The sequence below is a fragment of the Rhinolophus sinicus genome, chromosome 10 (assembly GCF_057876585.1).
Source record: "Rhinolophus sinicus isolate RSI-liver-muscle chromosome 10, RSI-T2T, whole genome shotgun sequence".
NCBI classification, from domain to species: domain Eukaryota; kingdom Metazoa; phylum Chordata; class Mammalia; order Chiroptera; family Rhinolophidae; genus Rhinolophus; species Rhinolophus sinicus.
In genome coordinates this window covers 7,569,846-7,595,617 of record NC_142510.1, presented here as the reverse complement: position 1 = coordinate 7,595,617, position 25,772 = coordinate 7,569,846, and the positions used below count along the sequence as shown (strand labels likewise).

The 25,772-nt window shown below is 43.2% G+C and overlaps 1 protein-coding gene across 2 annotated transcripts in view; it reads right to left on the bottom strand.

Annotated features, from left to right (window-relative positions):
- TXNDC11 (thioredoxin domain containing 11) overlaps nt 1–25,772 on the bottom strand; it is a 62,118-nt gene that overhangs the window by 12,297 nt on the left and 24,049 nt on the right. For both annotated transcript variants that reach the window (XM_019715146.3, XM_074322861.2), the window contains 5 exons: nt 12,769–12,881; nt 10,428–10,628; nt 5,512–6,253; nt 3,139–3,281; nt 2,702–2,811 (listed from right to left, as the gene is read on the bottom strand). In XM_019715146.3, the coding sequence (XP_019570705.3) occupies nt 2,702–2,811; nt 3,139–3,281; nt 5,512–6,253; nt 10,428–10,628; nt 12,769–12,881 (1,309 nt within the window). The remainder of the gene's footprint in view (nt 1–2,701; nt 2,812–3,138; nt 3,282–5,511; nt 6,254–10,427; nt 10,629–12,768; nt 12,882–25,772) is intronic.

Below are 25,772 nucleotides of genomic sequence, written 5' to 3'. Positions count from 1 at the left end.
CCCAAAAATCTGAAAACATTTATACATAAAGACACGTGTGCTCCAATCCAATGTTCATTGCAGCTTTGTTTACGGTGGCCAAGACATGGAAACAACCAAAATGTCCTTCAATAGATGAATGGATAAAGAAGTTGTGGTACATATACACAATGGAATACTATTCGGCGGTAAGAAAAGATGATATAGGAATATTTGTGACAACATGGATGGATCTTGAGAGTATAATGCTAAGCGAAATAAGTCAGACAGAAAAAGCAGAGAACCATTATGATTTCACTGGTATGTGGTATATAAACCAAAAACAACAAAAGAACAAGACAAACAAATGAGAAACAAAAACTCATAGACACAGACAATAGTTTAGTGGTTACGAGAGGGTAAGGGGGAAGGGGGGTGGGAGATGAGGGTAACAGGGGATCAAATATATGGTGATGGAAGGAGAGCTGACTCTGGGTGGTGAACACACAATTGGATTTATAGATGATGTAATACAGAATTATACACCTGAGATCTATGTAATTTTTCTAACAATTGTCACCCCAATAAATAAAAAAACCCAAAAACATTTGTAAACATCCACTTGGAATTCCATCGGCTAATCAGGACCTTCTTTCTAGGACTCTCATTCAGGTTTGGTGTGAATGGCTACATATTGTTAAGAGCAGTAATCATATATCTCATCCTCTATTCTTTTCAAGTAACTGTATGCAAAGCAATGTTCTAATGAATGGGTAAAAATCCCATCAAATGCCCAAACATAATTTACTCAACCATTCCTCTGTTGTTGGATATAAATAATGGTACTAGGTCCTTAATTCCCTAAAGTGAAATTAACAGGGTAAAAATGTATAATCATTTTTGTGATTTCTTACAGTGTTGCTAAAATGCTTCCCAAAAGGGTTACGCCAATTTACTTATTCTATTAGCTCTACCTGACTGTTCCAATTTCACTTATTTTATCAAAACAAGATTCTGTCACATAAAAGCAGTTGTTAATTTAATAAGTATAAATGGTACTTTGTTATTGTTTTAATTTACATTTATTAGATTATAATTTCCCTACTTCTTTATTTACTCTCCTCTCTTACAGGAAAAATCTGTTCATGCCCTTTCTTCAGACTGGACTCACTCTCAGCTGTTCCCCCCATTTTTTTTTTATTATTGTAAAATATATGCAACACAAAACTTGCGATCTTAACCATTTCTAAGTGTACAGTTCAATGGCATTAAGTACACTCACGTTGCTGTGCAACCACCACCATCCATCTCCAGAATACTTTCATCTTGCGAGACAAAAGTCTGTACCCATTAAGCAACTCCCCATTCCCCTCCTCTGAGCCCATGGCAACCACCCTTCTACTTTCCTCCTCTATGCGTCTGACTACTCCAGGTGCCTCATACAAGTGAGACCATCGTAATTCGTTCTTGTGTCTTATTTCACTGAGCATTAATGCCCTCCGGGTTCATCCCTGCTGTAGCGCGCATCAGAATTCCCTTCCTCTTAAGGCTGAATAGCATCCCACTGTAGGGACAGACCACATCTTCCTCAGTAGTGTCTTAAACCATTTCAGTTTCTCGGGGTCTGGAGTGTGAACACCTGATTCTGAACCTTGGCCCCTCACTTGCAGGTGGGACTCTGGGCAAATTATCTAATTTTCTGTGCCTCAGTCTCCTCCTCAGTAAAAGAGTATGATATTTGTGCCTGCTCAATGCTCTGGGGATTAAGTCAGATAATATTTATATATAAAAATCTCTCAGCATTGTAACTCCTCAAATTTGGCTTTAATCATCCCTTACAGTATATATAACAGGTGAAATATCTTTATTGTAAAATATAGCTATTATCCTTTTTTCAGTGTTTTCCTTTCACTGTACATTTTTCTAGTGGAATCTGTTCATTTTTCTTTCATTAGTTTTTTAACTGCTTCACTTTGGAAAATTTCCATCTGTCAAAGGAACTAGGTAGCAAATTCTATATTCTATCTTCTATTTTTTTCTATGATTTGATCTTTTGTATTTTAATTCTAATCTATCTGAAGGGTTTTTTTTGGGGGGGCGGAGAGAAGATACAGCTTATATCTAAATAATTTCCCCCTAAACCGCTTACTACCTTACCCAAAAACTCTTTGTGCTTTGTTTTTACAAAACAACAACCTAAACTTTTTACTAAAGAGCTCACATACAGTATCCACAGAATCATAAAACTAGAATATGTGGATATCAAGCAATCTTTTAATTTTAGGAATGAGGATAAAAACCAGGCCTGGTGGAGAGATCGGCTCCAGGTCCCAGGGCTGGTTGGCAGCACCTCAGCGACTGGCCCCCTTTCCCTGGGCTGAGGCCCCAGTGCTATGCAACCCCATGGGTGCCCTTCCTGTGGTAGTCCAGGAAACTGGCCACTCAGGGGCTGTCCTAGCAACCAGGGCTGCACTGCTCCCACAGAGCAGCACTCACCCCCCCATGAATTCAATCAGGGCTAACCACATTCAACATCATGGAAGGAACACTCAGAATTCATCTGGCAAACTTTTGTTTCAGTGAGGTTTTGCTCATGTCTTTAAGCTGACAATTAAATTCAAACAAGTCTTCCCCATGCATGGTTAATGAAAAACGGGCAGGGCCTTGCAAACCACATGGCCGGCTGTAAGGAAGAGTGAAGACAGGCACACAGCCCGAGGTGCTGCACAGCAGGTCTCCTTACCTCGCCACGGTGAATGTGTCCGGCGGCAGCAGGCGAGCTAGTTGGATAAAGACGTGATTGAGGGATGGACAGAAGCCACACCACTGTGCGTAATAAAGCAGCAAAACGTCCTGTGGGAAGGGGAGATCGCTGTTACTGGCGCCTAGGAAACAGGCTCCTGTCCTCACTGTGCTCAGAACCCAGCAGACATTCGATAAATATTGCTCAGGCACAATTTAGTGAAAATGTCATCTTTAGAATTTTCCAGTTATGTGCTTTCTTAAGGACATTTTGCAATTAGAAAACCACATGTAATTCACACATGTTCTGCAATAAGACTGTCACGTGGTTAATCTTCCATACAGGAAAACAAACTGCTCACCCCAAAATTTACAGCTTTGGAAATAATTTTAATAGGGATAGATGGCTTGATTTTTTCCCCTCTCGTGATTCCATACCTGCTTTTGAAGGACAATCTCCCAAAAGGTATCAGTTGTCACTTCAGTGATTAAATGCTGAGAAGGGAACTGGGCAGAGTCACTTCCAATAAGATGCCTTTTCAGGGGACTGTAGAGAACACTGAAGTTTTGAATGAAAGACTCTAAAAATAAAGAGAAAACGACCTACTTTAAACTATACATTTAAAAAATTGGGATGGCTTCACAGGCTCACATTTTTAACACTTCACCCACTGGCAAATCCCTGAACAAAGCTGCCCAGGGTGGCACCACGTTGAGCTTTGGTGGTATTAATTCAGCAGACAGTAGTTTAGATAACAAAACACCATGGAGTATACATGCTCTAACAGTCACAGACTAGGAATGCTATCTGTGATTTCCCAACAGAACTGGTCCACAAGTAGACATCTGAGATTGCAAAAATCATCAACATGCCACAATCTTTTAAAAGATTTCAAACAACAATACTAAGACCTGTAAGTATAACTACAAATGCAATAATTGCACAAGCTACTGTAATGTGGAAGGTGTTTAATACTCGTTCACTTGAGGACAAAGCTATGTAGGGGTTTTTCCCCTTCATTAAAGTTCTTCAAGTTTCTTTCCTAAAGGGTTAGGAAAAATACACTCAATTATATTTTGCAGAAAAGCACATAAATAAAACCCATAAATAATCCAAAAACCTAACCTGAACCAACAATGTTACCCTCCCCGCAAATGCCTCTGTCTTCAGATCGTTTGGTATCATCTGAAGCAGCACTAATCCGTGTTGCACTTCTTTTGCTTTCTCCTAACTCTCTCCATTGTGAGGTCCTGATGAACAATGGAATGTGCACAGGGAGAGGAAGTGAAGAATGCTATGTGAATACTAAAGAGAACTCATTACCAGCATTTGAATAACACTTAGTTGGCTATGTTTTTGAGACATAAAACCAAGAGTGATGTCCTAATCTGAATGAAGCCTAAATTCTGAGACTGCCCCAGAAACAGCGGACTTAAGAGGCAACTCTCCAAACCAACAATGACACCCAGTAAATGTGGTGTGTTTTTTTATAAGGACCCTTACAAATTTTGTTACCAACTACAGGACAAAGACCAACTGAGCTAGATATTTCAGAATAGATACAGAAGATGAAAAGAAATCTTAAGAAGGCTTCTTTCAGATTACCCTTCAATTCAAAGAGAACACGTTACGAGCTCACTGAATGCTTGAGTGTAACTGAATAGGAAAATCCAATAAACACTTACAAAATAGAGGCTTGTTTCATTTTTTTCATTTTAACAAAAGTCAGTACACCAAAAATGTAACTTTAGAAAACACGCATTAGGAGCAATTTGTAAAATTAATAAGAGTTTGCACTTCATAAAGTGACTGGTCACAAGCTCCTTTAGACACTCAAAAGCCTTCGTGTTCATAATATATAATTTGATGTAGAAAAATCGACATTTACACGAGTCTTTCAAACATGTCTAATGTAAGAAGTAGCTTCAGCTGGACTTAAAAGACAGCTCAAAGGACTTATAAAGAGGCCGAGTCTACTCTTGTTGTCATACCCTCTTAACACTTGAAAACAAAGGTTTCCTTCCCTACCAAATTCCTCCTGTCTCCATTTGGCAGACACTGACTTTCCTCCAGGCTGCAATGAGGCTGAATTCTCACTTCCTTGTGCGTCCATCGAGGATGTCAGCAAAGGCCTGGGAACAGGGCAGCGTGGGCTAGTTCCCCGGTACTGCCAAGCCCAAAGGGCAAGTTTGGGGAAACCTTTGCCAACCGGGGCCTTACCCCTACCAAAAGTGGTTTTTGCACCTTACACTTGTTTATTGCACTGCGCTTGACACTTGTTACAATGCACCCAAAGTCAAAGCAGCATTCCCTAATGGGTTATAAACCAGCAGTAGAACAAATTAGGCCTTGATACCTACATATTTAAACTTGTGAGACAAAAAGGGAGGGCAGGCAGTTCTATCGTTTAAGGTCCTTGAGAATGACGCTGCTATTAGGGCTCGGCCATCAGCCCCTTGGGACGCTCCCATCAGAAGGACTTTCTTCACAGGGACCACGTTCCCCCCGACTGCAGCTTGCCCTACCTTAGACCTGCGACAGGCACTGCCCATCTGGAACATCGGACTCTTACCCTCCGAGGGCTAAAGGACAAACTTACCCAAAATTTGGAGTTAGGAAGTTTCTGTTCCATTTAACAGACAAAATTAGCTTCTTATAAAATTATGACCAAATGCAGTCTAAAGATTTCAAATGAGCTAAAGAGGTGACATTAGCCCCACGACCAAATGCAATGAGATGCCTAGATAGAAGTTAGCTACAGGAAGTTACGCGAACTTATTCTGTTTGGGGAAGTGAAGTGCCTACGGTACCTAGGGTGAGCTTCATAAGAGCTTGTTTTGGATCCAAGATATAGTGAGACTCTTCTTTCACATCAACAATGGCAGCAAATTCCTTCACCCGATTGGTGCTCGGCGCACCCAGCCTCTCTGCATATAACCAAAACAAGTTTGAATCCAAGAGGTACAGGTTCAGGGTCTTGTTGGTTCTGCAGCTCAGGCCTGTGAAGTCCAGGCTGCTCGTGTCCATGTCAGGGAAGAGGTGCCTGTTCTCCTCAATGTGAGGAACGGAGCCTGCGGCGCTGACCGCACATTCCTTCTCAAGGGAAGAGAATGCAATGCCCCTGCTCATGGTCCTGCAACACGCAGTGTAGTAGCTGAAAGGGCTGTAGGAGCTCAGAAAGCCGCTGCACTCCACGCTGTCCGACGCCACATGATAGGCCTGCTCCTTGAGGTAGAAGGAATCCAGGGCTGCCGCCATCTCCAGAAAGCTGCACTGCGGCACGCTGAGCGCACTCGGCCTGATGCCCACGGCCGTCTGGTTGACACACAGTTCACAGACATTGTGGGTCCTGGAGATGGAGTGCCACTGGGGCAGTACCACGGTGTTGCAGCAGGGGGACGCCGCTCTCAGCGGCGCGTCTGGCAGCTGGGCTGCGGGCTCAGGTGCCAGAGACTTGACCACCGGGGCGTCCACTCGCCGCAGGTGCTGAAGGAGCCGCTCCACCACCTGGTCCCCATGACAGTTGTTGTACTCCAAGGCCACTTCGGTGATCTGAAACACAGGGCGCAGTGCATGAGAGGCGTGGGACTGAGCGAGGGAGACCCCGGAGCGGTCAGGCCTGGACAGCGTCCTCATCTGATTCACGAGAAGGAACCCCGGCCGGAAGCACTGCATCACACCCAAGCTATTCAGAGACTCAGATGATTTCTCAGAACATGCCACTCTGCTTATAAATACTGAACCAAATGTTTAGAAGTCTTAGTCTACCCTCTGACAAGAACAGGCCTGAAGGGGTGATGCAGCGCACCCCACTACGTACATCCAGGTTGCTGAAGAACCAGGAACAGAATTTAAATCTCAATTCCCAGGTGAGTACATTTTCTTTGACAACTATAAAAGGCCTCCATACGATGGCTTCTTTCTTCATCTAAAATAACAGTCTGAAAACTTCCCAAATACTTAATGAGTGGATCAAAATATTTCACGGTCTATATGTTTCCAAAGAAATTCATGCCTCGCAGGCTACGAGTTCAACCTGTTCCAAACCACACCCATCCGTCTTGCCTCCCCCCATAAGCTCCCCCTCCTCCTGTACCACCCTCTCTGAGAAAACAGCAGCATCAAGCTGGAAGTATCAGTTGATCTTCAGTTTCTCGTCTGCATCACGGTCACGGTCACCGGTCACCGCAGGCCTCAAATCCAGCCAGCTCTGACTTCAGCATTGCAAAGCAGGCCCCTCATTTGCATCCCCACAGGCCACTGCCTCCATTCAGGTCCTCAGTCATCACAGACCACCATTTTCTCTTCCCTGCCTTAACTGAGTCTCCACACTGCCACCAGTTATTTTTAAAAACACAACCCTAAGCATGACAAATGACAATTGATGGCCCCCTATTATCTAGAGCAGAAAACCGAACACAATCTGGCCCGCATGGGCCTTTCCTGTGTTGTCCCAGTGTTGTCTCCTTAGACTGGGCCAAGCCCTCTCACAATGTGTGACTGGTCAGAATCTCCTCCATCTGACAAACCTCAAAACTGTCCCCAAGAGCCAGCACCAGTGTGGCTATCCCCGCCCTGAATCCTGGAAGACTTGGGTTCTGCATATTTAGGATCCCAGAAGAGGGCCCTAAGTGTCTGCTGAGATGCCCCTCTTCCCCACAAGCGATGGAGCCTCATGGGACCATGTTTGCGTTACCCTGCTATCGTCCGAGCCTAGCACAGAGCCAGGCACATAACAAATGCTCAACAAACAGCCGGTAAATGAATGGCATCAGGGTAATGTACACACTGCAGCTTCCTGGTGATTCACCGCTTCACCCTCAGCTCAGTACTAGCCATTTGATTTATGTGTCATCCCACGACTCGTCCATTTCCAAACTGAGTGTCCTTCACCATGCACCACCCACCCGTTTCATAAAGCCAGTCATTATAATCCAGATGCATTTACTCTCTAAAGCAGAACCATGTGCTGTCTTGGAGCAAGTCTTGCCACAGAAAGTTAAAAGGGTAAGTCACTCAGGCTTTTGATTCATCAAGTGTGTAAAAGTGTGTAAGCGTGTGCGTGTGTGTGTGTGCAAAATCTATTTAATGAGTGCTTTTCCAATTTCAAAAAACCCCCAAATTTATCACATGACATTTATAGAGAGAGTTAATCCAAGACATATGCATTTGTACAGAAAAATAAATTGTTTGAATAGTTCTTTGGCATAAAAAATGGTCACTTTAGATGATAAACCAGTATTTTGTTTCTCCCCCCCCCCCCCCACAAAAACCTGCCAGCACTCTTTGGATAAGGCTGTGACAGCACACTGTCCTAACAAGGCCCAGCCTATGTGATCCACAGACTCCAGATGCCCCCGGCCCCATCGTGATGCTGCTTTATATTCAAAGACGCAACCTAACACAACCTGGCCCACTCCCACCCACTGCTCCCCCCAGAAAAAGACAAAAACATCCATGTACTGTAGTCCTTCACAAAAAGTCCAAGTAGAAGTATACCAAGGACAACACAATTCCTTAAAAAGCTGTCTCTCTTCAACCTTCCATTCTTAATACCTCTCACCAACAAAGCGGCCATGTCAAAGAAACTTTCAATTGAAGAAAATATTTTGTAGCAAGTAATGCTCTTGAAGAGTAAGGAATTCTTATTTATCTCCTGTAAAATGAGCCACTCTTTACTTTTATGTTCCTTTTATGTAACAGGCCGTTTTGAAAATGCAACTCGAGTTACATCCAGTATATGAATCACTGATGTCACATTTAATTTCATGTGAACTAATAAAGGAAAATTTGGTGAATAACTTTAACTGTTTGCACACTGTAGATGCTTCGTTCCATTTCTTTAATCAGAGAAACTGGTAAGTCTGAGCAAGATAACCAGGCCTCTGCCCACCACTCACATCGTGAACGCCTCAGGGCAGCGCTGTTAATGCTGAAAACAGGTCGCATGGACGCTGCTGGCTGCGGGAAGCATTTCTTTGGAGAAGCACACTGAGATGTCTTAGGACCTCTCTGTAACTCTCTAGAGACACCAGGGGCCGGCGGCCTGAGGCTGTGTGCAGTGCAGACTGCGCTCTCCTGTGGGCAGAGTGTGCACGTGTTAAGAGCAGCTGCCCGGTCCTGGACTGGGCCTCAGTGTGGCCACCACAGAGGCGTCTCTCATCGAACCCCATCACATTCCCCACTACAGCTGCGCCAAACTGCCTTGATCACCGGTTTGCCTGTGACCCCTCAGCGCTCATAGTGTCCCTGCGAAGGTGAATGGATCCCCTTTACCTGAGCGTGTGGTCGACGTGGCGAAAAGCAGGGCATCCCAGAGGTGCTTTTCGCCACCTCGACCACACGCTCAGGTAAAGGGGATCCATTCACCTTCGCAGGGACACTAGGAGCGCTGAGGGGCCACAGGCAAAACGGTGATCAACGGAAGGCCTGGCCTTAGACAGACGACTTAGGGGAGCTAAGGGAAGACGTTCAGTTGGGAGCAAAGGGTTGGAAAGCCGGCATTCTCCCACCGGGTTCCTAAATCCAACCACACCTCCCTAGACAGAGGAATTGGTCTCCAGTTACAAAACACCACGTACCCAGGACCCTCACATGCCCAAACCAAACAGGATAAAATTCTTCAGAAGGAAACTGTAAAACCCCATCTTTCCTATGAAGAGCTTTAAGGCTCTTAATATTAGATGCAGTAAAGGCCTAGTAATTTGGAAGAGCGTCTTAGTTCACAAAATATCTGTGTAGTGAAGATTTTCTAAAGAAATTAAGTCTTATTACTTCAATTCCTCTCTAATCAGAAAAAACCCAAAACTACTTCATTTCTTTTTCTTTCTTCCTCAAAGCCAGGGTAGTAGCGATCCTTCAGAATAATGGCCCCCAGCAGCGATAATAACTTGAACAAAGTGAGGGGTTTGGCTGGGCGAACACCCTGCCTCCCCATTCGCTCCAGGCAGACCATTAGGCTCACACTGAGAGGCTGGGGAGAGGCAGTGTCTGCTTAGCCTGGCCCGTGGTACACTGGCTGTCTGAAATTGGTTTTGGCCAATTAAGGGATCCTTGAGGGAAGGAAAAAATAAAAACCCCAGTAAATCCAATTTAGCAATCCCAGGCGCTCTCTGCTGATTGTTATTACTCTCTATAAGTGGCTCCAAATGATCCATGTATAAAATAAACTCACACCCAGCTAGAGTGAGTGTACCAGACGAAGCAGAAAAGGTAGGAGGGAGGGGTAGACTCTGGCCATCTGTGCGACAGGAAAGTTTAGAAAAACAAGGGACCCCAATGTCAGCACTGCTGCTCCTGGCTGTAGGGCTGAGGATGGCAGGGCCTGCAGTCCAGCCAAACCCCCATGACAAGGGCACCACCTGGGCCACATTAAACCCTGCTTTGCTGTCCATTTCCTGTCCCACTCCCTGACATCAGTCATTGCTGGGAGAGGGACATATGGTCCTTCTCGGGAGAGGCATGGTTTGGTTTCCCTGTTCCCTCCCTCACCCAGACCTGAGGAGCTGCCAGTAAATGTGGCCAGAGAGGCTGCAGTGGGTCCTATCCTAGGCGCGGGCTCTCCTGCCCCTTATGGAGAAAGGAATAATGCCAGAGGAACACAGCTGCCACTCTGGCAACCATGCAGCTACTAGTGGCAGTTATTCTGAACATGGAATGAAAGAAGTCCCAGGGAATGAGGTCTTCCTACTCCTCCTGAGATACCTCTTAACGTTAGGACTCTTACCTCATCTATTAAAGGATGACTTTTGGCTAAGGGATTAAAAGGTATAAATAAAAAAAGGGCTGGTCCTTTCTTCAGTTCATTATTCAGCAGGAGACTCTTGCCACCATGTGGCCACAGCCATCGAAGGAGCGTCTCTCGGTTTTCTAAGGCCCACTTATGGATGTTCTCAGCTGTGAAGTTGATGACCTCTCTGGGAAAGACCTATGGAGGACAAGCACACAGAGCGTAAAAGGCAGGGCAGGATCAAAGCACATCAGCACTGTTCTCAAGTGACCGGATCAACCCCACCACTTCAAGGTGAGGAAAACGAGGCTTAGAGCAGCAACGCGACCTGCCCCACTTGTGCAGCTAGAACCTGGCTCTACTTCTCCAGACAGAGCAGTTCCTCACAACTGGCTGGAAAAGCAAACACAGTTGCAAGAGGTGACTTTCATATCATATGATTCATCCTTTTCCCTTTAGACAGACTCATCGATCAACAAATGATTCTCCCTGCCTGCTGCTGGCAACAGTGACCTCTACCACCCTGCCCAAGGGGAGCTGTTAAACATTATTGGGTCTTTATAAAGAATCAGTAAATATCTCAGGGAACAGAATTATGGAGTCCAGGATCATTTAGATTTTCACCTTGGTCCTTCCAAAGTTGGCTCATAAGGGCAGGAGTGGACCTTCCCACTAGGGCAAAATTTTATCTGTTTTGCTCACCAGTAGCCCCAGTGACTAGAAGAACACCTGACACAGAGCTGAAACTCAACAAATATTTGAATGAATCCACGAATGACCTAGAGCTTGTACAAGGCCACGAATCACACTTTGTGTGTACAGAATGAAGAGACAGATTTTTTTGCTTTGTTTTTCTATAATAACCAAAGTGTGTCAACATAAAATTAATTTTGAAATTACAATGACATAAATCACTGGGTTTCACACAAAACTCCCAAAAAAGTGCTTTGGAGGGTTCCACAAAATGCGATGTTTTATACCCTCCCCCAAAACAGAGACTTAAATTGCCTCATAACAAAGGTGTCTGATGCTTTTATTTTTTAAAAAAATACTAGTATCCCAATAATATTTCAGTCGATAAAAGGAATTCTGCTGCTAAACCACCAACCAACCTTAAAAAGTATAGAATTGATGCAGTAAACCCAATATATTTTTCAGTGTCATTCTCACAGCTCTTCCTTGTTTTCTCTATTTTAAATGAATCCCTCAGTACTCTTTACTATAAATATGATATATGTTGGTTGTGTAGCATGCTCTGAAAGAAGGATGAAGGAAAATGACAGACAGCAAAAGCAGATGGCGTCAAAAGAAGCTCAGAGGCACAAGGAGGGTGCGTGGGTGGCAGAGAGAGTCACAGCAATGATTCTCAAAGTGGGATGCTGGGAGTTTGAAAAAACATACTCAACATCATAATAAACATTTCTACTTAGAAAACACACAACACATTTCATTTTTGGAATATAAACTGCAAGAAGGAAAGCACACCATCTGGGCTACAAGAAGTAAGCAGAAGCCAGAGTGACTGGCCACTGAGGAGGCGCCCCCGGGAGAGGGTCTAACGGCACCTATAAGGCATGAGACTTGCGTGCTAAGCGAGGGGAACATCGCTTTACAGAGTCACTGCGTACGGAGACACCGGTCTTCACTTGACCTGTAAGTCACTGGCACTGTCAATGAAGTTAGACACAGAAAATTCTTCAGAGACATAAACTCTTGGCGATGGGACTGAGGAAGTAGCATTAAATAGAACAGAAGCACAGGACTGGCAGGATACAGGTCAGAAGCTCAGAAATAGCTGAGTTGAGGGTGGTCCACCAAAAGCAAAAGAAATCAAGGAACAAAGATGACAATGGAAAGCCAAGGCTCTCTGGGGTGAGCAGCCATCAACTTCTCACTGCGACTTGACAAGAACTTCAAAATGTATTCCATCCGCTAAGGAGAAAAGTGGGTCACTTTACTATTGATAAGTGGAGCCAATAAACAAAGAACATTGCCCAGTGCAAGCTTAACCTCTGAGAACATGGGCCCAGAGTAACAATTCTCCAACAGAGTAATTCTGAAATTTCATCTAAGAAGGAAAACGAACAAGGCTGTCCCAAAGCCTAAGAATACAAAGAACTTCTAAATGTTAAATTCCAGAGGCCGCTAATGCACAGGTTCTTACCCAGGGGCAGGGGCTCTAGGGTGGGATTGTGGGAACTCTCAATTTGCATATAAAATCATGTACACTTTCCTAGGGAGAGTGTCCACAGATTTTATCCAATTCTCAAAGAAGTCTGTGACCTAAATAAGGTTGAGAACCACTGCACTAATACAAACGTGATTTCAAAATACTTACAAGTGATGTGTTGAAATGTCTATGTAAATACACACTTCCAGAGTGTACTAAGGATACCAGTTTCGCAAGATGTTTATTTGTGATAACCCCAAATCGTACTGTTCCTAGGTAATCTGAAACAGAAAATGTTCCTTTATTAAAGAAGAGGCCTAGGCCTTAACACAACCAACAAAACCCAGTGATCAAGTCTTGATGCACAGATTCCCCAGAGCAAAGCTCTTTCTGAGTCTAGACAGGAAAGGAAGAGGACCTGAAGAAACCTCGTCCTGACACAGACCTCACGTCTACCCCCGAGGAATGTCTCCTACACAGTCACCTACACTGCTTCTGTCCATCTGCTGGTGTGACCGCATCGCCTGCTACCCTGTCCCTCACTCATCAGCCCCCCCGCGGAGCCCAGGCACACGCCGTTCTCCATGTGTCTAGACACTTTCACAGCCGGTTCCTCATCATTCAGATCTCAGCTCCGACCCCACATTCTCTGAAAAGCCTTCCCTGACCACTCCATCTCAGGGCTAAACCACCCCAACTCCGAGGATAAAGTCCGTAAGGGAAACGGGGGGCTCCCTCCCCACTCAGGCACTCTCTCTACCATTACGCTATTTTTCCTTCAGCACATTATTAACACCTACATAATCTTATTGATCTATTTAGATTTTCCTTGGTCTAACTTCCTCAGAAGTTCTATGAAATTAGAAACCTAGTTTATTCCTCTTAGGCCAGCACCTACAGCAGTGCTCGGGCAGATGGTAAGAGATCAATAAATATTGGTTAAATGAACAAATTAGGCACGTACAAATAACCCATACAAATTGTGAAAGGAAGAAAGGAAGGCAGGAAAGAAAAAAGGAAGGAAGGAAGGAAGGAAGGAAGGAAGGAAGGAAGGAAGGAAGGAAGGAAGGAAACGGAAGGGAAGGAAGGAAACGGAAGGGAAGGAAGGAAGGAAGGAAGCAGTTAAGAATGGGTAAGTCACAGAAAAGGTTAAAGCCTGATAATTACATGAAAATACATTCAACTTCACTACTTCAGAGGAACGCAAATTAAAACATACAATGCTGGTGGAAAAGGTAAAAAGGAGCCAGGAGGGCGAGCAATGACATGTACTGATCACAGTGACACAGGGACATGGCCTGTAGCCCGCACTTCTGCTTCTTAGTATCCACATACGTGCACTAAGAGTCACACGTGAGGAAAGTCACTCAGAAATACTCTGCAGATGTTAAAAACAATGGGACAGGGCTATCTATACACCATGAACAGATTTTTAAAGACATATGTGAGTGACAAAGCAAGCTGAGGAAAGATAAAGTATGCCTTTTATGTCAAAAAACAAAAAAACCAAAGAACAAAAAAATCCCACACTTAAAAAAATATATATTTCCCCTACTGGCACATGTGTTTAGAAATACATAAAGAATCTCAGAGAATAATAAAAGTAGTTTTAGGTTTATAATGTAAGTGTTGGGGGCTAGAGATCAAAGGGGACTTTATGTGCGAAGCTTTCTTTATTTTCCTCCAATGAGTATATATAATGTAATATTTGTGTAATTAGAAATGGACTTAAATATTTAGTGTTAAAGGAGGAATAAGATGCTGTGGGAAAAGGTACATTGTTTTCTATCCCCTTTCTGCTTTATTAACAGTTGTGAAAGAAAATACCAGTTAAACTTAAATGTTACCAAGTGACACCCAAGTAGCTCAAATATAAAAATACTAAGGTATGAAACACACCAAGTATCCAGCTGAATCACACAAGCCCCACCTTCCAGCAGTGGCGCCTTCTCTCTCTCAGAGGAGTGGTTGCCAAGAACAAAGTGGAACTATGTCCCTAATGTCAAGCTGGACCATCTTTAATACAAACATGATGAGTTTAAAATAGCACAAAACCCAAGAAACACAGGAAGAATAAACCAGAAATTACAGAGATTGGTTGCTTAGAGGATTGGTGGCAAAGAGGGGCAAAGTGGCTGGACCCTCCTCTTTTTTATAGCAGAATTTTGTTTTGCACCCTTCGCACACTCAAAAACTAACCAAATCATTAAACCAACCAAAATGTGGGGGAACCTAATGTGGAATACAAACACTAGCAAATACACCTAACTGTATCACAAATGTCGCACCCCACAGTGAAGGGATGAAGGTTTGGGGATAAAAAACTGAGTAACTGGAAACAGATACTGTAAAAATAAAGACAATGAATACTGTACAAACAAAGGCAATGAGAGCCAGAATTCTTCGGGCAGAGAAAGAAGTTGCATATTAAGGGGGAGGAAGGCTAAAATGAACCCTGTGCTGGAATCAGAGGGAATCGGTATAAACTTATGGCTTACACACACACACACACGATACAGTATGCATATGTGGGTATAAATCCATGTATGTCCTAGCTATCTGCTGAGAGGGCTTCGAAGTAATGACACCTGCTACCAAAGCACATACCTAGCACACAGATGTGGGTTCTAAACTCCAGTCTCCAATAAAAGGGACCAGGGCTCCTTGGAGAAGAAAGAAGCTGATTCCAGGGCTGGGGCAGGGAAAGCACAAGTAAGTCTGGAATATCTTGTGGTGTTAGAAGAAGTGCTCCTAAGGGAAGGGCACGTGTTCAAAGGACCTAAGAGCCAACGCAAGATGCTCCGAATGGTCACGGCTGGAACCATCTGAGCAACAAAGTAAACAAGGGCCGCTCTGCTTCAAAAGTGTCGAGGTTAGGAAAGACAAGGAAAGACTGAAGAATTGTCATAGGGGAGGAGACTAGGGAGAAAAACAAATAAAGGGGATATGGCACCCCAGACTGGATCCTGGAACAGAAAACTGGCATTAGTGAAAACAACGGCAAAGTTCAAAAAAGGTCTGCAATTTAGTTAACAATACTGGTTTTCGCAAAAGCACCATGACAAATGGCTATGTAACACATTAACATTTGGGGGGGACAGGTGAAGAATGGGGAATTAGAGAACTCTCTGCTCTATTTAGGCAACTTTCCTGCAAGTATGAAATTAGTTCAAAATATAGATTCCAAAAATGGCATAACACAAAAGTTCAGATACCAAGCTGGCAGAAGAAAAGGGACGTAAGACAGGATATGAATTGGTAGAACCAACAGACACCACTCTCCAGGAAGGGGCTGAATCTTGGTGGACAATACAGCGAGAAAGAGAAGAGGAGGAAAAGCAGCCAGTACGGAAATTCACTTGATAGTCTGCCAAAGTCACCAACATGATTTACTGGCGCAGAGAAATAAGAAGTGACAGCTTGACCCAAAAGTTGAAAGGGGCCATTCAAAAACCTGTTTAGTAAGAATGGACAGCCTGCCTGCACAGAACAGATTCTAACATGCCCAAATATATTACAATCTCAAAATTTTATTTTTCATACATACAGAAATTTACAAAAATCGCACCTCTATTTAAGTCCCTTCATATTGTGGAAATCCCACTGGAATAAACAACTTAAATTTGCCGTCTCATGTGTACAAGGAATAACTGAATTAGCAGAGGAAGTTTATATTATAAGAATGATGCAAGAAAATAATACTTCCCATCTCCTTATCCAGAACATTCTTTGTTAAGCCAGACTCCAGAGCTTTCTACAATAGGGGTCTTTGTCATTTATTAAAATGAATAATTTTGTCCTACAAGTAATGAAACTTCAATACTTTCATTACAGACTCTGAATTTGTTGAATAACTAATAATAAATTCAGAATGATGCTCTCCCCTCCCCCACAAAAGGTTCAGCATGGCAGGATTCTACACAATTCATCAAAAATAATAAAATTAAAATCTCAATAAACTCAGCGAGGTTAACTGGCCAGTTTAAAGTCTCTTTTAACCAGCCAGTGCAAGGTGTCAGAAGGACCAGGCACAAGACGTAACAAGATCCTGAAGGAACATCCAGGGAAAAGCAGTAGTTACTGAGAGGCATCTGCAGTGGGCCACACAGGCAACGAGCAGGACCACAGCAGGAACACTGCCTGCCGACCACATGCTACAAAAGGTGCTGAGCGCTTGGCGCCATGTCCCTCAGCTATAAGGCAAGCCACTTCGCAGAGCCTCCGGGGAGGCCCACCGTACCACGCATGCACCCCACGGGACATGGGGCGATGAGAACCCGCGCTACCTGGCTGACCCACTGTGCGCTTTGAGTAATACGCGGCCTTGCTCGGAGCCACTAAATCTACCTGCTTTGGCACCTATGCAGGTTCGTTCACCCCTTGCTGTCTTTTATGAGGTTGGGGTTCTGCTCTACCACTGAAAGAATGCTCCACTGCTCTTCCCACACCCCCTAAGTGAGCGTCCGTTGGCCTTCTTGTGCCTCCATATACCTCTGTCACCATTTACCTGCTGGCAACAGCCCAGGATGCGTGGAGAATGGCACGACCTGAAATTCCACCTGGCTTCCACTCAGGTTCACAGGCTCACTTGTGATCTCTCTGCTTTGCATCAAGGTTTTTGTTTTGGGCCTTTTGCATAATGTTTTAATATTAGACCACTTTGCTTAAAATCATTTACCTTAAATTCAATTTTTACTGCTAAAACTTCAGTTTAGTATTAGAGTAAAGTACACACATCCTGAGGCAAGACCTACCTCGGTGAGGCAAGATGTTAAAGTTCTCACACATTCCAGAAAGAGTAAGAACAGTGTCTTCTATCAGCAAAGACAATAGATTTTTTCCCCCTTCTTCCGCCTTCTCCCCCGCCTCCAGTTCAAGCCGTTGTTTCTCAGTCTAGTTGTGTAGGACACAGCTCCCTGGCCCATGCTGGTGTTATGAGCCTTGCACTTCCCCCGGCTGAGGCAGTCGGTCGGCCACTCACGCTGGCTGTCAGCCACTCACACTGGCCACTTTCCACTCATGGCAGCACACGGTAGCCCATGGCAACACTCAGCAGCCCACAGCAGCTGACACCAACCTCCAGCTGCTCAAGGCAGCCCAGTTCCACGGAGAGCTGTTGTTCACAATCTTAGCTGTAGAGGGCACAGCTCACTGGCCCATGTGGGAATCGAACTGGCGACCTTGGTGTTAGGAGTATGGCGCTCCAACCACCTGAGCCACCGGGCCGGCCCAAGAATAGATTTTCAATTGTGTTTTAAGATTAATAATAAAGGGTCCTGCCAGAAGCAAAGTTACATCACTCACACTTACCAACTAACAGATTACCAAGAGCACACTCTGAAATGCTAACACACGGATCCACCTGTAGGAGACTCCATATCTTATGGAACTGGCTTTTCCCCAGGACACCTGGATAATGAGGCTGGTCCAGAGCTGCACTGTCCTAAATCGTAGCCAGTAGCTACATGTGTCTACTGAGCACTTGAAATAGGAGCAACTGAGATGATTAAATATTTCACTTTATTTGATTTTAATTTTAAAATGATATTCAATACATAGTCATTGGAAAACTTTTAACTATGTTCAAAACAATTTGGGTATGTAAATCACTTCTTCAACTGTGAATTTTATGAAATCTAAATACAGATCAAGTATTTCTGATGAAAATTTAGCATCTGAAATGAGATGTCCTGTTAAGTACAAAATATCTCAATAGTTTTCATACTGATTACCTGTTAATATGTTAATAATTTGGACAGTCTGGGTTAAATAAAATATATTATTAAATTAGTTTCACCTATTTCTTCTTAAATTTTAATGCAGCCACTAGAAAAATTAAAAATACCTACATGGTTCATGCTATATTTCTATTGGACTGTGATGAAAATGAAAGACTTATTTAACTCAGGAAGAAAATTGGGCTAAGACAGTATGTCCAGTAGCCAGTAAGTCTTAATAACGGGCAATTATCTGAGAAGGATATATAAGACTGTATTTCTCGAATTTATTTCAGGAAAACCCGTCCAGCAGCAGAGGACGATTATTTTCAAGAACGTGTTCCCCTTCTCCTTCAGAAAGGAAAAGGTGGGGCTCCACACCTGGGAGTCAGGTATGAAGTGCTGAGCTTCTGAAATGAAGTCTCTCTCAGGGACCTGGAGGCAAGAACACCTGCTGTAAGGTAGGCACCCAAGGCTGTGCTGAAAGAATGGGCACCTGCTTTCCAGGAGACTTCTGTGTGAGTTCATCTCTCAGCAATCATTGGAACAAAATGGAGTATCAGGTCAAGACAAACTCTCATAAAGGTAACTGCTAACAAATCACGATACACTTCAAAACGCAATACCACTGGACTAAGTCCCACGGCTTCTGATCCGCATGGCCAGTAAGCCATTTACTCCCTGGGAGAATTTCTCATTCTTTACTCCAGGAGCAGTGACATTCCCAAAGGCAAACCCATCCTATGGTACCTTTCGTCCTGGAAAGTGTCCTGATTGTATTCTATACTCTGCCATTTTTATTAAATTCTGCTTTCCCACTCTTCTTTCCAAGGTTTTGGACAAGGAAGAAAAAAGAAAACGATAGGATTATATAAAACGGGTAACAACCTCTCCAATGATACTTAGCATTTACAACAGTGACTCATTCACAAAGTGACTTCACACATTGCCAATAATACATTCAACCAGAATGGAAAAACCTTTAAAGAAATGTAATAGATTACAGAAATGTTTGTTTTCAAAGTATGAACTATAGCTATTACTTCCATTTTTCCTCTAGAAATGTGACTTTGAGATTTCTATATTTTCAAAATCTTTAGTATAAAGCACAAAGCAATTACCTAGAAACCAATGTGGCATCTGGGCACCACAGATACAACCTGCACGTTCTGGTGCTTGCCAAGACACTACCAAGCCCTCAGTAAACATGTAACTCCTAAGCTGTGATTCTTTGGTCTTTCTTATAAGTTAGGGAGGAAGGAAAGAGAAATGCAGTCCAAATATGTTACCTTAGGGGAGTGTAAGCTACAGAGCTAAATATGCACTGTCACGTCTACCAACATGACAGGAAACTGAACACCCTCACACCAGCCATTCTCATTTAACCAAAGCACAATATTAAAATGGTCAATTCAAATGCTTCCTTTGTGTGTATGTCAATTAAATTCTCTTTTTTAACACCCTGGGGAAGGAAGGACCCTATAAAAGAAACATATGTGCTTAGAAATCCTTCCCACACTCCTCTTCAGGCCACTTGAGGGTCCAGCGCAGGGGTCACATGCTTTGTTTCGCTTTTTCCAAACAACTTTTTATAAATATAAAAACAATTCTGAGTTCCCAGGCCCATGAAAAGAGGCCAAGGGCCAGTGCAGTTTTCAAGCTGAAGTGTCCTCTCAACGCAACTAGGCCACGGCTCCCTTATCTCACAGATGGGGCCTGAAGAGTGGTAAGAAGGGGTGGCTGGGTAGGCCCTGGTTACACAAGGCAGCCGGCCACTAAAATGACTTGTCAGGAAAGTCAGTCCCTGCCTACGAGAACTTCCTGTTAGGAAGATACCACTGAAATACAAAATTAGAAAACAATGCTGGTTGCTAAGTGAGACACAGGTAGCTAGTGCAGTGGGAGTGCTAAGAAGGGGGCCAGTGGTATGGAAATCTCCATTTGGTGCCCACCACAAACTTAGTAGTTTAAAACAACATAAATTTATCTTGTAGTTCTGGAGGTCAGAGGTCCAAAATCGGCCTCACTGGGCTAAAACCAAGGTGTCAGCTCCCACTCATCTTCAAAGCCTGCAATGGCCAGACAAGTCTTTCTCACAGTGCATCACTCTGACACCATTCTTCGCCCCTCGATTCCACTTTCAAGCACCCTTCGGGTTACACTGGGTCCACTCAGATAATCCAGGATAAGTCTCTTTCTCAAGATCAGCTGACTAGCAAGTCAATTCTATTTGCAACCTCAATTCGCCCTTGATATATCATGTAACATATTCACAGGTTCTGGTGATTAGAATGTGGACATCTTTGGAGAGCTATGATTCGCCTACCACAGTCCCCTTGAGTCAGCAAGCAACCTGCACAGAGCCTCCGTTTCGTACCTGAGATAATAACACTGAGGCAATGACAGTTCCTACTTCAAAGAGTGGCAGTGAAGACTGGATCATCCAGGTAAAGCGCTTGACTCATGGAAGGCCTCAGTCCACAATCAGCTGATCATGCTCAGCTTGATGCAAAAAGTGGTCAAGTAGAGACCAGAGGGTTTGTCTGCACTGAGTTGTTTCATTATAAGCTTGTAACTTTATCACAGAAGGTGATCCCTGAATGTTTTTCAAGATTTTAATGTTTTTGGTTCTTTGTCTAGCAGTCTTACCACAGCTTTAAAACAAACAAAGAAATAGGATCCAAACACACACACACACACACACACACACACACCCTAAAACAGAACAACTTTAAAAAGGTAAAAACTATCACAAAACAATTAGAAAGTGAAGATGGAGCAGTTTTTCAGACACATGGGTATAAAGAATCAAAATATCTACAAAGATCCCTAACTTTGGTGCTGCGCTTCCTGTACACCGTCTGCTTTCCCCAGCCCCACCCACCTCCCACTCTCTAGTTCCTCACACCCTTACCAGACGGCTGACCCCTCATTCTCCTAGGAAACCCTCCCCATCCCCAGCACCGTCTCCTCAGAGCAGGCTTCACTGTTCTGATCTGAGCGCCCAGCCTCCATGCTCCAACAAAGCCTGTCACAGACCTGTCACTGTCACCACACTCACATTGTAGGCAAACCTACCTGGTGGCACTACTGATGCTGGGGAACAAGTTTGATTCATCTTTACAGCTACAGCACATAGTGGATCCTCAGATGTTTGTTGTTGAATTAATAAGTCATGCTTTTGAATCTAAAAGTGCGGGGAGGCCCATTTTTGGCCTTAGTTCTTATCTAGCAGCATTTACAAAGCTTAAGAGATAAGTCATAATAGGAATAAAAGCATCTCCCATGAAATATGACGACATCCTTGCTAAAATAATAGCAACATATTAAAAAGCCAGTTTCAGGTGTGGGAACAGAAAGTGTGAAATTCCTAACAGGTTTATTCTAATGTGTATTAATCAGTGCCCAGAGGGCCTTAGAACACGGGCACATAGAAAAGATTTCCTTCTATGAGTGAGTATGGTGACAACACATGAGATTACCCAAGAAAACCCAGTGACCCTAAAACCTGCTTCATTCATAGGCAGCAGTCAAACCCAAGGGTTAGACCCAGGAACCCAAGAAAGTAAGGCACTCTCAGTGTCAACATTACCTACGAAGTCAATTCCTTGTTTTTTCAATGCCTCTAAGAATGTCACATGCAGGGTAAGAAAATCCTACCCTTCAGACCTCTTGATATTGTATAAAATTTCACAGTCTAATACCGTGTTTCCCCGAAAATAAGACCTAGATGGACCATCAGCTCTAATGCGGCTTTGGAGCAAAAATTAATATAAGACCCAGTATTATATTATATATTATATTATATTATACCCGGTCTTATAGTAAAATAAGACTGGGTCTTATATTAACTTTTGCTCCAAAAGACGCATTAGAGCTGATGGTATGGTTAGGTCTTATTTTTGGGGAAACACGGTAGAAAAATGCTCCCCAAAAAGCTTTACGCATAAGGATATGGAAGAAGGCGCTTTCATGTGTCCTGACTCAATTCCACCAGCACATGCAGCATCGTCAGATGCCACCTGGTGGAATAGAGGGACTCTACACTAGAATTGTAAGTTTTTCCTCTAGTAAGTTCCTCTTTAAAAAATTCATTAGAACAGTATTTCCCAAAGGGTGTTCTTTAGAAACCTGATACCACAAGGTTCCCTTGGCCTCTAAGTTTAGGAATTCTTAAAGGTGGTAGAAAGGAGTGCAAGTGATTATTTTTGGTTAATAGTTTAGTGCATTTTCAAGGTGATAGTTAAGTACCGTGAATTTCAATTCAATTAATTAGGATGTTAGTGTCAGATGCCAGTGGGAAGCCAGTGGAAAGAAAGAGTGAGAGTGGACTAGGCAGGGGCTGCATCCAGGCCTGTGTGAGTGATCGCTTTGCAGAGAAGTGGCGGTGGTGGGAGGCGCTCCTAAAGGACTTACTACCCCACTGCTAAAATCAGTCTCACGTTGGCAATTTCCTTTATCAGTCATTCATTCCACCTTTTGGCTACAACATTGATGAGCAGAGTGTCAGAGTTTTAGGAGTAAGGAGACAAAACCTTGGCCTCAAGGCACTCAATAAATACTATCTGAACAAACCAGCTCCTGTTTTGGTGGGAGAGAGTGCAGTCAGTTCTACCGTGAGGACACCAGGAAGTACAGAGCAGCAGATATGAAATGAGTGCTACAGGAAAAGGGAGGGGGGAGACCTGTGTCTGCTGTTTGGTCAAGTTACATAATACCTGGTGTAGATACTTTTAAGAAAACAAGCTATACTTCCTTTAAGTGCTTTCAGCCAGGCGGCTTCCTAGTTAAGCTACTATAGATTTTTAGACTATTACTTTATTCACACCCAAAATATTTCACAAATGCTGTGGTCTGGCATTTACCCTATCTCTACCCTTTCTAGTATAACCGCTAGACAATCTCAAACACAGAAAAGTCACATATTTTGCTCAAGTTTACAGATGCCATCAGGGGCAGACAAAAGGCAAGGACCAGACACTGCCAGCTCCCAGGCCACTGCTTACTGCATCCCTCTTGTAGATCAAATGAAAAAGAGTATCAAACTTTGTTGCAAATTTTCTCTATTAACAAAGTCACTGAATCATAGCAGAATATAACAACATTTTACCAGAACACTTTGCACAGCAAATAATGAAATACTAAGATGAAAAAAAAAATCAAGCAAGCAACCTGAAAATATTGAACCTCTACCAAATTTTCTTTAGGCTCAAAAAGAAAGAAGCCTGTCTGCCGAGGTCAAATGTGAAAAGGTTCAGAGAATAGGCTTTGCAGTCTGGGGAGAGGGAAGAAATCTGAGAGACTCATTTCCCTCAGGGTCCTGAAACATACACAGACTGCTGGCCCACAGTGAATCACTCACAACTCAGACATGATTAAACATTTGTGAGGGATATGTAAGACCTATTGTAAAAAATTAAAAGGAAGGTTTGAATAAATGAATAACTGTGCTGTGATCCTAGAAGGGGAAGCTGAATGTTATGAACATGTCAATTACCTTAAGTCAATTTATACATTCAATACAATTCCAATCAAAATCCAACCAAATGCGGAAAGAAAGAGTGAGAGTGGACTAGGCAGGATGCATGCATGGATGCATGGATGGATGCAAAGGATATTCTATCAAGCACAAGAACTAGAGGACGCATCGTCCAGACTTTACCAAGAAGTAACTTACAAAGCAACAAACAAAATTATATTTATTCATACAGAAAGAGGTATCTAGACCAACAGAAAACACAGAAGTAGACCCAATTACATGTCAGAAAATATTTTGCGACAAAGCAGGCTTCATCAAGATGAGGGTGAAAGGAATCATAACTTTGTAAATGGTGCTGGCTGACTAGCCAATAAGAAGGGGGGGGGAATCAACTGTGCTCTGTATTTTAAGCCAAAGTTAATCCAAATAACATAAAGTGCTAAGTAATTTTTAATAAAAGTGAACTAATAAGTGATCAGATTTTTTAGAGAAAAAAATTTAAATCAAGAAAAAGAACTACAAACTTAACAACATGAAAATATAGAACAGCTGTATAAAAAATAATGATAAGGGGCGGCCAAATGGCTCACTTGGTTATAGAGTGAGCTCTGAACAACAGGGTTGCTGGTTCGATTCCCACATGGGCCCGTGAGCTGTGCCCACTGCAACTAGAGTGAAGACAACAAGCCGCTGCTGAGCTTCTGTAGGCGCGGCCAGATGGCTCAGTTGGTTAGAGGGCGAGCTCTCAACTACAAGGTTGCTGGTTCAAGTCCTGCATGGGATGGTGGGCTGAGCCCCCTGCAAGTAAGATTGAAAACAGCGACTGGACTTGGAGCTGAGCTGCACCCTCCACAACTAGATTGAAGGACAACGACTTGGAGCTGATGGGCCCTGGAGAAATACGCTGTTCCCCAATATTCCCCAATAAAATGTATAAAATAATAATGACAAAAGTAAACCAGCTAGGAAAAGAATAAATAGAAATATAGCAAACGGTGACTGCCCATGCCACCTAACAGGCAGGCTACATACACTGACAGAGCAACACCAATACTTAGATCAACAGATAAAGAACATGGGTAACGGGGATGAAAGGAAATAGCTAAAACAAAAAGAGGGGGAGAAGGGTGGGAGATGAGGCTAAAGGGGGTCCAATATACGGTGATGGAAGGAGAACTGACTCTGGGTGGTGAACACACAATGGGATTTATAGATGATGTAATACAGAATTGTACACCTGAAATCTATGTAACTCTACTAACAATTGTCACCCCAATAAACTTTAATTTAAAAAAAAGAAAAAGAGAAAGCAGTTAATGCTAAGTGGTGAGGTGGGTAAGTGAATTTTCCCTAATTTCCTTTACTATAGTGTGTAAAAGTATCAAAGATTAAACTGTCTGAAGGGAACAGCAATGGCAAAGTACCATGCGACCAGATCTCACAACTAAACTCGAATTACTGAGAGCAAAAATGTGCTTCCCTCTTAGCACACCCCCTGCACCCAGGCATAATGCTTCATGTATGGTACAGTCTCAGACTATCTGTAGACTATGGCCAGCCAGCTTCAAGGAACAAGTGTCAGAGAGAATCCTGGCTATTTCTAAGGCAATTTAAAAAAACTCATTAAGACAATGGAAAGATATGTGCATTTTGTAAACTCTGCAGCTTGTGGAACCAGGACACCTACTTTCTACCACAATAGTCTAAACACTTCTTCAGTTAAGCTCTCTACAACCAAATGTTAAATGTGTGAAATGTTTCTCAGGCCTCCATATGAGCTCACAATCGCAACACAACAGTGACCTATAATCTACTCTTCAAACTGCACCATTAAAAAAGTGTACATATATTTCTCTTACCAAACACCTATTAGCAATAAGTAAAATACCATTTGATTTCAGGGTAGGAGAAAGGGGGGAAAAAACTCAGATGCTCAAGGCATGATTTATTTTAGGTAATACTTCACAGTGCATGTA